The sequence below is a fragment of the Pezoporus wallicus genome, unplaced genomic scaffold (assembly GCF_028554395.1).
Source record: "Pezoporus wallicus isolate ANWC-B61680 ecotype Strahan unplaced genomic scaffold, APGP_CSIRO_Pwel_v1 contig_3817, whole genome shotgun sequence".
Taxonomy (NCBI): Eukaryota; Metazoa; Chordata; class Aves; order Psittaciformes; family Psittacidae; genus Pezoporus; species Pezoporus wallicus.
In genome coordinates this window covers 1,250,599-1,266,180 of record NW_026635157.1, presented here as the reverse complement: position 1 = coordinate 1,266,180, position 15,582 = coordinate 1,250,599, and the positions used below count along the sequence as shown (strand labels likewise).

Sequence of the window (15,582 nt, the reverse complement as noted above, 5' to 3'; positions counted from 1 at the left end):
CTCAAGTTGGTGTCCACCCAGAACCCCAGGATCCTTTTCTGCCAAGCTGCTTTCTATCGACTTGACCTCCAGCATATACTGTTGCCTGGGGTTGTTCCTTCCCAGGTGCAGGACTTCGCACTTCCTTTTGTTCAACTTCATGAGGTTCCTGTCAGCTCCTTTCTTCAGCCTGTTGGGATCCATGTGGTGTATCAGACACTTCTCCCATTTTGTGTCACCAGTAAACTTGCTAGGGTTGTTAATGGCCTTTCACTAGACTTTGTGCCCCTGATCTCCACCCACCGGGCCCACCTGTTCAGCCTGTTCTCAAATTCATATGGAACTATTAAAGGGTGAGCAAGTCTTGCTGATCCCTCCCTGTCTGTCCAATAGATAGACCAGCTGATAGGCCTCTGTATTGCTGCAAAGCTATTGCAGCAGCCACTGGACCTTAATGTCCTTCCACACCCCATGGCACAGGGATCCTTCAGGAGGCCAGACAAGGTAGACAGCTCTTCGTACTTCTTTTTACACTCAGTAGCTCAGAGACACACCAGTACTCTGTTGGTACTTGAAGTACTCATTTTGTGCCTTTCTTGAGAGACAATAAGGTAGCCTGCAGCTCCCCCAAAAGGCAAAGCTGCTCTCCTTTCCCTGCAGCCCATTCCCGGTGCTATATCCCCATGCGTCTTTTTCCATAAGCAAAACAGTTTGCTAGTTGAGCAAACTGAATCAGTGTAAGGGGGAATCCAAAGGACAGCAGCAAGAAGAGGCAGAAAAGACTTCACTTTTAGAAGACTGTAATAGCAGAGATTTACTGAAAGAAGTAGAAATACAGTGGCTGAACCAAAAGAGAATTTCAGTCACCAGAAACTCGTGCTCATCAATTGAAAGAGATAATATTTTGTCAGGGGTTTTCAAGTTCCAAAGAAAGGGCTTATTATAGTTTAAAAATAATATATAGAAGTTATGAAAGGAAAGGGGGTGGCTTTTTTTGTTTTGTTTGTTTTTTTTTAAAGTGACTGTTATAGTGTATTTCTTTTATAAACTGAAATGTAATTTGTACCTCTAGGAAAAACTGAACGAGCAGCTGGAAGAACAGCGGCAAGAGCAGGCTCTTCAAAGGTACCGTTGTGAAGCTGATGAACTTGACCACTGGCTACTAAACACCCGTGCAACACTTGACAGTGCTCTGGTTGCTCCTGAGGAACCTATGGATATGGAAGCACAGCTGGTAGACTGTCAGGTAAAATTATCAGTCCTGGAATGTTTAGACAAACAGGATTGACGTAGTTTTATCTGAGTGAAAAGTCAAATATGGAACATAAATGTTAAGACAATTAATTATTGATTGGAATGAGCCAGCATATTAATGGGAAGAATTTTCTGAGCTCCTTAGCACCTCCTATATGCTCAATTATCTTCATCAATTATTTGTAAAATATAGCCTGTTATTAATTCCTTATTCAAGATTGCATAGTGCTTTAGAAAGCACATGCAAACATAGCAGTAGAAAACCAAGATATCTGGACTGCAAGAACATTTGTGTTAACTGAAGTTATGGTTTTTGCTCCACTATAGCTAGAGCTTTTGAACAGCTCCCTTGCTAGGCATGCGAACACCTGCACTATACTTTCCTACTCCTCCTTTTCCAGCTGAAGAATACACTCACACTAGCAGCGGTACCTGTGACAGTGTTATGTTTTCTTCAGGGCTAATCCCTAGCCATAGTCAAAAGTAAACTATAATCCTCAGTAGTTAATGTTATCAGCCCGAAATACAAAACAACAGAGGAAAAACATTTTGCTGCATTAGTCATTGCATATACTTCTGCTAACAAGACTTGGATCAGTTGTAACATACAGTTTCTCAAATTAGTGGGAGTTTTCCATTTTTAAATGAGAGTTTAGAACTATATGACCATTAAAATTGCGACACAGACAAGAGACAGATGGACAAAAGATTCCCTTTCATATAAAAGGATATTGGCCTCTTATCAGCTGAGGATCTCGACTGTTTTAGGGTAAATGGGAGTTAAGTTCCTATAAGTACAATGAATTCAACATCAGGTTAAATTTCCACTGACACAGCTTCATTATTGAAATTTTCAGTCAGCTCAGTCTTGTGTGTTCATTCATCACTCATCCTTAGGAGCTGTTGTTGTATATAAATTACACCTGTGAAATTAAAGCAGTTTTTGTTTGTTTTTTTTAATATAATTTATAGAAAACACAAAAAGAACGGTTAACTTTGTGGAAAACTTAATACTGCTATTCTTTTGCTTATTCTTAACATCTTAATACAGTAAGCTTTATATAAAGTTCTATATTGTTTCCACTTCTTAGAGACTTTGCCCATCTTATCCTGTATGCATTCTTTCAGGTGGAATATTTGTAAGTTTATTCTAGATGGTTGCTATGGAAGCAAAAACATTTGATGTCAGGTTTTTTCTCAAGAATTGTGTGAGCTTTGAGTTTGGAAGATCAAAATATGCACTATGTCTGTAATACACAAATAGTTAATGGAATGTCAAGGAAGTAGCTTTTGAGAATAAACATGCCAGAGCTTTGTCACTTTAAGTCTCCTTTAGACTAAAGAGGATTATACAGAAATCCTTAAGTCCATCATGCACCAATCAGAAAGAGCAAATAGTGAGAAGAGAAGCTTATCAACCTAGCCAGAGCAACACAAAGGAGGAGGTAGGAAGCATTGCACTGAATGTACATGAAAGAAGAGGAAAGTAACTCTAGCTGCATGCTCTGTTTTTAATTATGATGGATATCAGTCTAGCATCTTAGGCACCCCTACCTTTAACGTGCAAATAAAGAGCATCTCCTCTACAACAAATCCTTTGTTTCAAATAACTTTTTAATTTCCTGTTTTGAAAAAGGTTGCAAACAGAAATGGCAAAGGCAAACATTTGCAAGCATATCCTTAAGGACTCTGAAAGGAAGTGGAAGGCAAATCAACGATAATCTGACTTGCCCTTAGCTTGATGTCGAGTGAGGTAGGCCACAGGTCGTCTTGCTGGAAAGCGTGACAGGTGCTGAGAAATGTATGATTTTGGTTCTTTGTTTTTGCTGCTGCAGAATATGCTGGTTGAAATAGAGCAGAAGGTGGTAGCCTTGTCAGAGTTGTCTGTGCACAACGAGAACTTGCTTATGGAGGGGAAGGCTCATACCAAGGATGAGGCAGAGCAGCTGGCTGTGAAACTCAGGACACTGAAGGGCAGCCTTTTGGAGCTGCAGAGAGTGCTCCACGACAAACAAATCAACATTCGGGTAAGTGTCTTTTTTCAGCTGGTTTCATGGTGGGTAGGAGGTTGGGGGATTTCATAGCAGTTTTATGCAACTGACCAAAGGAGTAGAAATATTTTACTGATTTAGACTGAGCTATTCATCTTTAGTTAGTAAATGGAATTACACCCCAAAATAAATAACTGCCTAGCAAACTTTAATTAATCATTTCTAAGTTGCCAGCACTGCTTCGTGGTGAAACTATCCTAACCTCGCTGTCTTCACTGAAAGGACAGAAGTGAAGAAACTAAATGATTAGCTTGGTCTGAATATACTCTATTCCTGTTCCCAGTTCCCTTTAGATTGCATTTGTTCTGAGGCAGGATCACTTCCCCAACAAAAGGACAATCCTGAATACATGCTTTCGTCCATACAGCATGCAGAACACAATGAACAGACAACATCAAGATAAACATTTTGAATGTCTGTGTGTGTATATATATATATATATATATATATATATATATATATATATATTGCTAATATTTAGTGGCATCATTATAGCAAATGAAGTATTACAAAAAGGAAGATGCATTTAACCTCAGTCTTGTCCTAGGTTTCTATTCCTAGCAGCATTGGTCTGCTTTATTTAACAGTTGGTTTTGGTCATTCTTTAGGTTAAACTAGCATGTGGAGAACTGAATGCATACAAGAAACCCTACCATGTAATGTGACTGAGTGGGTTTGAATTTGCTTGTCCTGGTGTGACTCCCTTCCCCCTTTTCTTTTACTTCTTTTCTGGGCTTTGCTGTGCAAATTAAACATGATAAGCTTCAAAGATTTCTAGCTTGTAATGCAGATTAAAGTCTACTGAAAGGTTAGCTTGAAAAGTCACTTGACATGCTAAGAACTATTTTTAGTCCGAAGCAACTGGATAACTATAAAACTTACCATAGCTTCACCAAAAAAAAACAACAAACACATACACAAAAAAAAAAATAAAGGGGAAGAGAAAAAGACAGGTATTCATTCCAATTGCCTCTAAGATGAAGTAACTTTAATGTTGTTCTTGCATATTAAACCTCATGATTAAGCAAATGAAAAGTGTTATCGACAGCATGTAGGCATATTACAGTATATTCTGATGTCTTGTGAATGAAAAGGCATCACAACCTTTTTTGATTCATCTTAAAATATGCATTTTAAAATGTGCTGCATTTTCGAATACAGTGGTGTGGTTTAGTTTACTTAAACTTTTAAGATTTTTGAATGCCCTTCTAATATTGAAAACAAAATAATTTCTGGATGTAGACTATGAAGCATTTAAGATGCTAGATGCATGCAAGATTTAAGTTTGTTTGTGAATTGCAAGCCTTTTCCTGTTTTTTACTTCACTTGCAGATCTTGGAAGAAAATAGATATAGGCAATATAAAATTTTCAAATTGTCATTGATCAATTTTTCTTCAAACGAGAAATTCTATAATGTTTTTTTTTTACAACAGAAAAGCAAAAGTTTTTCTTATGAACTGAGGCTCAAAGCATCAGATGCCCAAAAAAGTACTGACTCTATCTGCTGCCATTAACTCTCAGAAACATTATATGTTGACAGTGCTGTTGCTCACTCAGAAACTCAACATATACATGTCTATAGATTTACTGATAATCTTGTAATTATCCAGAGACATAGAGCAACCTGCACCCAGAAAAGGAAGGATCTTCCCAAGTTACACTGCAAGATAAAGAACACAGTAAAGTCTGAGTTATATTTTCATTAAATGACTTTCAACATATCTGTTACCCTTGTGGCACAAAGCTTTTTGGAAGCCACTGTGAGATGCTGTGACTTCCTTGGAGCAATTTCAGTTTTTCTTCCAATTTTAATTAAGGAATGTCTCTAACATGGAAAAAAAGGGATTTGGAGACCAAGTTCTTTATTCATAAAATGAAGCAGTGAAAATAATCAAAAACGTGCTGGATCAGGAGAGTTCCAGACCCATTGTTTCCAAATATAGCATTTTTCAAGCACTTTGAAAGATATACAAAACATTGCATTATTACTGTTATCTACTAAATTCTGTGACTTAGGGGCAATAAAAATAAATAGACTTGTTAAAAACACCCAAAGAAGTAGAATGGATTCTGCAGAAAAAAAAACAACCAAAAACAAAACTCAAAAAACAATGGATAGATTCTCTGCATTTTATTACAAAGTGTCTGTGGGAGGGATGATTTAAGTTCCACATGACAAATATGGTTGAGATAAGTTTATACAATTCTAAACTCCTTTGAAAGATCAATTCTATCACATTTTCTTCAGGGATTTTCCTATTATTTCTGTGCTGGAGTGCATAGTCCCCAGGAATGACAGCTTCAAGCATTTATTTCCCTGGCTTTTTTAAAGGACATGTCATACAGTTTCTTCAGACAGAATTCAAATGAAAATACAAGTGTGGGGTTTTTTTTCAAATTTATATTCTTTGACTTGAGAATGATAAAATCTGGTTCACAAATAATTTTGATCTAAAAAGCATATACGGTAACATATTTGGAAAACCTCATTGCATCCACAATGCCACAATCCCTTTTACACTTTGCTATTGCAGGAACTGAGGGACTACTCTTTCTCTGCCTTAGTATAATTCCAAAATCATAGCTTCTCAACCCTCTTCCCAGAGAAGAGGAAACTCAAAATATGACTAAAATCAACCAGGCTGCCAAATGCGATGAAGAACTTGATACTGGTCTCTAAAAGAATTTACAAGGTGAACAGCTATTGTCCCTAGAAGCAGATTTATTTTTTTTTTTAAATTTATGGAAAGATTGGGGGATTTTCCTCATTTTTAGTAGGAAAAAAAAAAATCCATATCCTCTTCATCCCTCCCATAATATTTTCTTTGCCTCATCTGGTATCCTATAATCATATTGGTTACACACCAACCACATCAGCTTTTCTAGAAACTTGTTCTCACGAAGTGTCACGGTTTACCTGCAAACTCAATCCTTAGTGAAACAAAGCTATTTCATAGAGCAAGGGCTAATTGTTCTTCCCAGCTCTAGATACCTGCTTGCTTGTTTTGCTCATCTTCAGTTTGTATCCTGTAACACTAATCAGTCCTTTCCAGTATACTCCTCATTCCCCAAAATTGAAATATTACACATGACTTCTACTGTTAGCAAAACTTTGCTGTTTCAGTGCTTGATGCCGGGGATGCTGGTGGCAGAGATCCATCCCAACTGTTATTATAAGGAGTACCACGTGAGGCAAAATAGGTTTCCTCAGCCACTTCTGGCATTGATGGTCCTTGCTTGATTCAAGACAAAGGCTGTCTGGAAGGCAGAATGTGTTTTCTGTGTTGGAGAGCCTTGTGTAGTGTCTGAAACATTTGTGCTCTTACACTATTTAGAATAACAGCCGAATAACAGAGAAAACATGAATCCTACATAAATGAGATGTGTAGGCTAAAAGGGGAGAGGAATTAAGTTCCCAGCTTTAGCTCTTGAAGTTTTTTATTTGTTTTTTTTTTTAAATACTAATAAAAAAAGGCACAAACTCTACATTTTCTGCCTGCAGACACAGAGAGGCATGTAGATCTAAGTAGCCAGACCTACAAATCTGGCTTTAACATTAGAACTAGTATGTTAAAATCCCTACACTGCAATACATTGTCTGTTAAATAATTTAAATTTGCAACCAACATGCATTTCAGAAGTCAGGAAGTTGATAAAGCATTCTTTGGGACTGTTAATGCATTTGTGCTTTTTTGCTTTGCTTATACAGAAAGCCTGTTTAATCACTCATGTTGGAAAAATATAATGGTAGAAGTATAAAGTGAAGGAGCTCTTGCTTTTGTTGTTCTGTTATAACATTCTGTGGTTTCATCTCTCTTACTGTCTTTACTTTTCATGTCATATAATCTTCTGTTACATGGCTGTGTTTCTGCCAACCATGGATGGAGTTACGTACGTACTGATAAATACATTTTTGCCAGATTGTCAACCAGCATTCTTTTCAGTTAGGAAAAAAAAAAAAAAAGAAAAGAAAAAAAGGCTTTAATTAAACTAAAAACCTGGCAGAAACACCCATTGATTCCCTGAATCACCAGTTAAAGCTGTGTCCTTCATTACAGGTCAGTGCTGGTTTTTAGAAGTAGCCGTTTTCAGAAACACGTCAGTGTCTGATCTTTGGTTCATCTGGGTGCAGTGACTCATGTTTATTTTTACATTCTTAGGGATGCTTTCTTGCTACAGTAACCAGTAAAAGTCAGAAATCGAGTCATTGCTCGCTTCAGAATTTATGAGAGCCAGTAGCTTGAGAGATGGAAGGTTGAACTACATGTGGGTTTGGGTTGATAAGCTGGACTTGCCAGCTGTCTAGCAGTATAAAAAGATTTTGTAAAAGTCTTTGTTTTTCTTTGAAAGCAGGGATCATTACAAGACAAGGAGGAGAGTGATCTAGACTTTGGTTCCTCACAGAGCCCCAATGTCCAAGAATGGCTGGCACAAGCAAGAACTACTCGCTCACAACAACAGCAGAGCACCCTGCAGCAACAGAAAGTTAGTGTTTTGCATTTCTTTTACTTCCATCTGAGATGTGCTTAAGCTGAGCCATTCTTGTTAATATTTCCACTGACATCTTCTGTTTCTTACTCAGTGCTTTTGTAATGATACATCTGAGCTCACTATTTTATATCTGTTAGAGCCAGGCAGACAAGACTTCCTTGGTGACCATGGTCAGATCACTTAATCGCTCTGTACTTCCATTGTCCATCAGTAGAATTAAACTGAATCGGCCCTTAAAGTTACTCTAAAGAGATGACAGTAATTCCTTAAAGTAGTAATCAACACTGTCTATATAGAACCTAAGATACATTACAAGGTGTATTGTGATACACAGACATCCTCACTAGGTTAGGTTCTTGAAACTGCATTGCATTGGTCAATTAGTCCAACAATACAGCTTATGTACCCATTTTTTTTTGTGTCCCTGTGTAGAGTTTTTGCATTGCTTTTTGTGCTTAAACAAGCCATATCAGAAATAGCTCAGCTATCTTTGCATGACAATTATAAAATGCAGACATATCCTGCCAAAGCAAAAACAATCTGTCTAAGGTTCATTTTGGATTTTGTAACTTGCTCTGATAGGAACTGGAGCAAGAGCTTGAAGAGCAGAAGAGTCTGCTTCGGTCAGTAGCATGCCGTGGAGAAGAAATCTTAACACAGCAGGGTGCTCCAGAAGGCATATGTATAAGGTGTGCTTTCATATGTTCTTCTGCAAAGTAAATTTTTATGACCGTGCTTTGTCATTCTTATGTTTACATCCCCTTCTGCATATAATTCTGTAATTTTAGTTTTATCATTTTTATACAGCACCTGCTATACTGGAGTTGTGGTTTACAATTCAGGGGTCTGATAATATAGTTATACAAGCTGTTTTCTGCTCATAGATCACTTCCAGCATTTAGAAATTCTTTTATTCTTACTATCAAGCATCATACTAAAATTACAAAGTAGTAGGGGTCAGTAGACAAGCAGTGGATCAGTTACTATAACTTTATGGTCCAGCACTGGTGTGTGAATCATAGCTGATGTCTAAAACGTTGTAGTCTGCCAAAGTCTAGACCATAAAGGCAGTTCATGAGGCAGCAGAACCAAGACTTAAGGCATAAGGAATTAAAGCTGTACTCTGTGTGTTTTCCTCAGCATTTGTGCCAATTCAGTGTTGGGGTTTATTATAATGCCAGAAAGTTCTTATCTCCTCTCCTTGAGACTTCCTTCTGTTACATGATCTTACACTATGTAAACAAACACAAAAATCAAACAGTTAAAGATGAACTTCACTCACTGTTTACCAAAGCTAAACTCGTATTTCTGGCATTTTGAGAGAGGGGATGCTAGAGTCAAAAAAAGTCAAAACTTTAAGTATCATAGAATTTAAATGTAGAATTTCCTAATCGAAAGATGAAATAAACACCTTATATAGTTAGAGCTTTTGTATTTGTTAAACCGTTACGCATCTTCCTGTTCAGTGAGAAGCCTGATACACTTTCTGAAGAACTGGTCTTGGAAGGTGAGAAACCATCATCTAAAGAACAGATGAAAGTGAAATGGGAAAGCCTGAACCAGGAATTCCATACAAAGCAGAGACTGCTTCAGAAAGCACTGGGACAAGAACAGCTGGTAGCTATTTTTAATGTCTCTTTGCATTTTCTTCTATGAAAGCAGTTGTCACAGCATGAGGTACAGTATTTCCGTAGAAGATGTATTAAGGTGATGTAGTTAATGCAGAGAATATGGAACAATTTGGTTTTGTGACATCTTTAAAAAATACTAAATATTGGCACTAGCACTGTTCTCTTTCCAAGTGATTTGAACTGCACTACCACTCAGGTGAGTGCACTAGAAAGGAAGAAAGGGCTCAGACAAAATTTTGACTGACTTACCTAACACAGGATAATTCTGTAACAAATTGGAATTGACAGTACTCTGGCGACAACTTAGAGGAAAAACTGATATTTGCAGTTAGAATGTATTGGTTACACTCAATTCTTGACCTTAGTGGGTATGTTACAAAGAAACAAGAGATTTTAGCAACAGAATTTTTACTAAAAAAACAGGGATTAATCAACTAAACTGGGGACAATACAAGATCTGTGTTAACATACCTCCTGAATTTTACTGCTAATACACATAGGGTCTATTCTTTATATAAAATTACATTGAAACCCGCTCCCAAAGTTCTAAATATCTTGTCTTCGTTTAAAAAATAATTAATTTTTATTTTTCAAAAGAAACCAAAAGCAAACCCCAAGTAGTTACTAATTCTAGCCGCAAGTATTTATCCTATGCTTCTAGTGAACTTCCTGTTGATCAGTCTTTTATTCAAGATATTCATGACACAGAACAGTCATGGGAGAACCATGAGCATTATTTCGTGATATCCTCAGTTAGCAGTAGAATCTGTATTGCTGCATTTCGTGCCCTGTGTATGATGAAAGCATCCTAATTAGTACATCTCTCTCAGCAGTTTTATAACAGACCAAACAGACTGGTATCTGGAATGCCTTTGTATAAGAAAGGACAGGATGAAGCTAAATCCTCCGTGTCACCTGTATTGGTTGAATTGAATCAGGTCTTTGAAGATGTTTCATCTGAGGTAACCTTTCAGTTGTCTTTACACCTGTCCTCCAGCAGAGCCACATTTACAATGAATACTCCTCTAGCTCCCACCAGGAAATCCAGCCCTTTCACAGATGTAAGATGTTAGAGTATTTTGTACTTCTGCTCTGGACTTCTCTTGTTTCCTTTTGCCCAGGTTGGACGGGCTGAAGAAAGCCTGCAACTTGAACAGAAGCTGTATGATGGTGTCACAGCCACATCCTTGTGGCTAAATGGTGTGGAAGAACAGGTCTTTGTTGCTACAGCTCTGTTGCCAGAGGAAGAAACAGAAACATACCTCTTCAAGCAAGAGGTAAGGGATCCATGATTTAGACTTTCTTTAAATTGCCAGTATGGGTGCTTCTTATATAGTGTGTAGAGGGAAAATACTAGAATACTGGGTAAGTGACTGTTGCTGTCATAATCTCTATGTAATTTGCCTGTTCCACATGCCCTTGGTCATCGTGCTTGTAGTATGAATGGGTAAAGCCCTTCCCAAATCTTAGCTCGTGAAGCCAAGCCATAAATCAATCACTCAAACTACCATATCCTGATATGAACTTTATTGACTGTGTAAAGAATGTTGCAGAAAGCAGCACCTGACCCAAACTTCGCCTGGATGAAAGAGAATTAAATACAGAGTCTTTCTTAGGTTTAACTTCTTTGCTAAGTGTTAGCAAACACCATAATGTTGAAATTGAAGTGAAAAAGAGGGAAGAATGCTCTGAGGTACAGAAATAGCTAGAAATTCATCAACATGAAAGGAGGGCAGGGGGGAGAGGAGAAGAACAGGAGAAGCAGGGAAGGGAGAGGCGACAAAGGGTGATGGTTTTAAAGTAAAAAAGGATACATTCATATAAGATACAAGGAAGAAACTGTTTACCATGTCAGTGGTGAAACCTTGAAACATTGTCCAAAGAGGGGATAGACCTTCCCTCCCTGGAAACATTCAAGTCCGGTTGGACCAGAGTCTGAGCAACTTGTTCATTTTGAAGATGTCCCTGCTCGTGGCAGAAGGGGTGGACTTTAAAGGTCCGTTCCAGCCCAAACCATTCTATGATTCTACATAATTTTGTTTCAACACTTATTTTCCTCAGAGCAGTCTGGGGGCTTTTTACTATCAGAGATAGTGTAGCTGCGTAACTTTGCTTAGTGTGTCTATATTAACAATATAAAAAAGTTACTGTGTCAGTGCAGAATTGGCAATGGTTATGGCAGTATGTTTGCCTGCTTTCCAGAATGTCTGATTGTCACTTTTTTTTTTTTGTTTTCTAAAAAAACAGTCTCTTGTCAAAGAAATCAAAGAAATAACAGAAGAAATGGATAAGAACAAGAATTTATTTGCTCAGTTATTTCCTGAGAATGGTGATAATAGGGGTATTATACAAGACACTTTGGATTGTCTCCTGGGAAGACTGACATTATTGGAGTCAGTAGTAAACCAGAGATGCTGTCAGATGAAAGAACAGCTCCAGCAGATATTGACTTTCAAGGTATGATGCCTATTTGAAGGAATTGAGGGGTACACGTCAAATGGGAATATAAAAGGATGTGATTCTCAAAGCAACAAGTTTTGGTACCAAATCAAAGAACAAGGTTGACGCAGGTTTTTACTGAAAAGTCAGACTACTTCTTAAGCTTTGCAAAATTTGGTACCCAAATCTGATCCAAAAATTAAACTCTTTGTTAGAAGCCTTGTGCAGCTCATGCGATTACTTTAAAGTGATCGTTCATCCCATGCTTTCTCACCCTGCTGGCATTACATAAAAGGAAGTACTTCTCAAAGGAGAAGTAGCAACTTGACTGTTCCACTCTATACATTTTATAATTTCATAAGTGATAGAGTACACTGGTTTTATTAGCTGAGATAGGGTAGAAAACATAGTATTGATTCCCATCTGTCTGATCACCTTTAAGCCATCCTGTCACTCTATAAGAGCTGGTATCTCAAGCCATCTGTATTGGCCACAGCAATAAAAAAAAAAGTAGTGGAGAAATATGCACTTTTAGAAATCTTTTAAAACTGCATTTAGAAATGCTTTCAGATCTTACTTGGTTTCTATCATGTTCCCTATTATATACAGCCTCCACTGTGGCTTAGTTTTAATGAAAATAAATGTATTTTTCAATGAAAGGCCTTGCTTTGCTGAAGAAAGACAAGTTTATTGCTTTATTGTTGTATTTTAGATATTTAGTATTTTAAAAAATAACTGCATGAAAAAAAAAAGGTATCATTAATTCACCTCTTATATAATTTTCCTGATAGTTTTCTTTTGGGATGAAGTCATAAAGATTAACAGATTGTAACTTGACAATATTGTTGAATAATATTTGTGTGTCTAGTCTGATAAGGTACTTTAAAAGTTATAACGTGTAGTTAGCCTTGCAGAGTGTTGAAGCCCTATTTATTTCTTTTTATATTTGCTCAAGTTTGTAATGAAAAAACTTGCCTTAAAAAGTAAAACCTAACTTGTTTACAAATGTATGTGGTTGAATAAACTACACAAGAAAAACAGATTCTTTGTTAAATGAAGCTGATGATCATTGCTAATTAATTATTTAATTGCAAGGCAAAAGCAGAACTGTGCTTTGTTTTGAATAGGAGTCTCTTTGGCTTTTAGCTCATTTATGTCTAGCTATGGCTTTTCAGCAACATTAAATGTATTGCACTGGCTAATTGTGATGCTTCCAATTTTGAATTAGTGCTGCTGTTGTAAAATTGTAACACTTTAACCTTTTTTGGAGCATAAAATATTTTTCGATTTCATTGTGCTGTGTGGTTGGCTGTAATTTGTTGTTGTCCCCTGCAGAATGATCTGAAACTCCTGTTTACATCGGTGGCTGAAAACAAATATATAGTTTTGCAGAAACTAGCAGAGGCAGCTGAGAGACCAGAAACAGAGCAAATGCAGGTATTACCAAATATCTGTTACTTTGGGAGGGGAGAAGAAGTAAAATTCTATTCAAAGTCTAAACGGATTCTACAGAACAGTTTCTTTTGGGGGGAGAACGGATATATTCACATAAAATATATGAAAATGAGTACTTCCAAGAGTGTACTATGTTTTTATAAATTTTAAAAAATCCAACCAAAAACCAACACAGTGTCTTTCTTGTCTCCCTACCTGACTTAGTTATGCATACACTGGGCAGTAGAATGAACAAAAAAAAGTCTGGTTTGACTAAATTGGTTAGCTATTATACTTTATTAAAAACCAAAGGCACATTTTTTCTGCACTGCTTTATAGTAATATGTTGACTCTTATTCATTTTAATTTAAAGCATAATTGTTTTATTTTCTGTATCAGGAATTGCCTGATGAACAATTAATTATTAATATGACAAAATATATCCTGATTTCTTGTTTTTGTTTTGCAAATGAGAGAAGTTGAAGAAGTATGCTTACGGCTATTTTCTGCAGATGTTACTTGTTACCCAAGACCTGCTGGTTGGTGTCTGGTGCCAGCAGACGACTAAGAGGAAGAGGTTTATCCTTTGGCTAAACTGAAATACTGGGATTTATATACCTGATAATGAAATTTTGAAGGAATTTTAAGTCTCCTGTATGAATAAGGAAGCTGGCACTCTGTGTCTTTTTTTCTTTTTCTTCTTTGATGCAAAAGATTGGCAGAAGTTTATCTCCTGTATCATTATTTTACTACCAAATAGGAAAACAGCATGGTAACAAAAGCAACTGAATTGATTTGGTTCTGAACATCTACCTTGGCTGATAAAACATTAAAAGTATTGCTTTTTATTCAAGATGTGATTGGAAGGTAGAAATAAAGCCATTAATCAGCCATGTAACTTAGCTGCATGAAGTTTAGTGGCTGTATTGTGCATACTCTGCATTGCTATGAGTCATTGCATCTATAGTTTAAGCATGTTTGGTAGTATCCAAGAAAAGGGCCTTTACAAAGGACTAACTACAGCAATCTACAGTGCTTTTATCTTTGTTATAGCTGCATGCATTATGTCAGCAGACTCCTAAGCTGAAAGACTTAGGAAAGCTTATCACTTCCATTGAAAAAAAAGTCAAGTTATCACCTGCATGCATTTGGAAATACCAATCTGTATTCTTAAGTTGTAGTTTTCCAAGTGCAAAGGGGATGTATAAGTAATTTTCATTGACAGTAGTTTTGGTCCTGAAAGGGACCTGTGCACAGTTCTTCGCTATCCTTCGTGTCTTCTGCTGTGATGGCTGATTTTTTGTTGCTCAGATATAACAGGAATGACTGTTAATAAAGAGAATGCTTTAAAAGGAGGTGTTAGAACAACTAATCATCCTTTTGTACCTATGCTGTGTACTTAAAAGCATGGAGCTTCACAGCAAGGTTTGGAGTAACATAGTGCATGATACTAGCTTGTATCGTGCTTGTTATTAAAAAAGTAATAATGCCATATTTTAAGAATCAAGCTGGGTTCTCCCAGCTTTGAATGAATACCTTTTCTTTGTAGTATCCTTTAGAATTTTGGCAGATTAAAGGAATGACTAATACTTTGGACAGAAAACAGAAAAGAATATTACTGTATGGTAATGACAGTGCTTTCATTAAACCTTAAAACTAAACGATGTCATTTTCAAATACAGGTCATACTGCAGGCAGAAGAAGGTTTGAAGGAACTAGATGCTGGAATCAGTGAATTAAAGAACCGTGTAGAAAAGCTACAAATTGACCAACCTTCTGTGCAAGAGCTGTCTAAGATTCAGGTATGAATCATAACTTCCATTCTAGACCTGTCTGGTGACACCAAAGCTATTAGCATGCTTCTTTTTATTGTTCATAAGGCTGTTCACGAAAGCATATTTCAAATCATTTCAGTGTGTATAAAAGATTCACCTAGTTTTTCTACTTTTGCTTTATCAGATTTTCAACCATCTCTTTTGTTAGCAGTATTAATCGCATAAAAGCACAAAAACATGCTTTCTTTCAGCTTTTGTTGACTCTGTATTCAAACAGATAAAGATTTGTATGTTAACACAAATGTCTGCAGAAGGTTGACTGCTGTTCTCAACAGTGTCTCATGATCTGGGTTTTAATTCTCTCTCAGATCTGTCACTAAAAAAATAAAAGAGGGGGGGATGAAAGGGGACAGATAGCTAAGTATGACCTGAAACTGGAAATGTTCTGCTTTTACTAGAACCTGTCAAGTTCTTGCATACTTTCAGTTAGACTCGGTTTTGAGTACACTTAACTAGTAGGAAGACGT

General features: G+C 36.9%; 1 protein-coding gene across 17 annotated transcripts in view; it reads left to right on the top strand.

Moving 5' to 3' along the window:
• Positions 1–15,582, top strand: part of SYNE1 (spectrin repeat containing nuclear envelope protein 1) — a 291,594-nt gene that overhangs the window by 203,994 nt on the left and 72,018 nt on the right. For 14 of the 17 annotated variants that reach the window (XM_057405922.1, XM_057405914.1, XM_057405992.1 and 11 more), the window contains 10 exons: positions 1,052–1,225; positions 3,069–3,260; positions 7,636–7,770; positions 8,359–8,465; positions 9,243–9,393; positions 10,238–10,369; positions 10,529–10,684; positions 11,655–11,864; positions 13,182–13,283; positions 14,963–15,082. In XM_057405922.1, coding sequence (XP_057261905.1) covers positions 1,052–1,225; positions 3,069–3,260; positions 7,636–7,770; positions 8,359–8,465; positions 9,243–9,393; positions 10,238–10,369; positions 10,529–10,684; positions 11,655–11,864; positions 13,182–13,283; positions 14,963–15,082 — 1,479 coding nt within the window. The remainder of the gene's footprint in view (positions 1–1,051; positions 1,226–3,068; positions 3,261–7,635; positions 7,771–8,358; positions 8,466–9,242; positions 9,394–10,237; positions 10,370–10,528; positions 10,685–11,654; positions 11,865–13,181; positions 13,284–14,962; positions 15,083–15,582) is intronic. The other 3 variants (XM_057405896.1, XM_057406024.1, XM_057405904.1) reach the window with 2 other exon arrangements.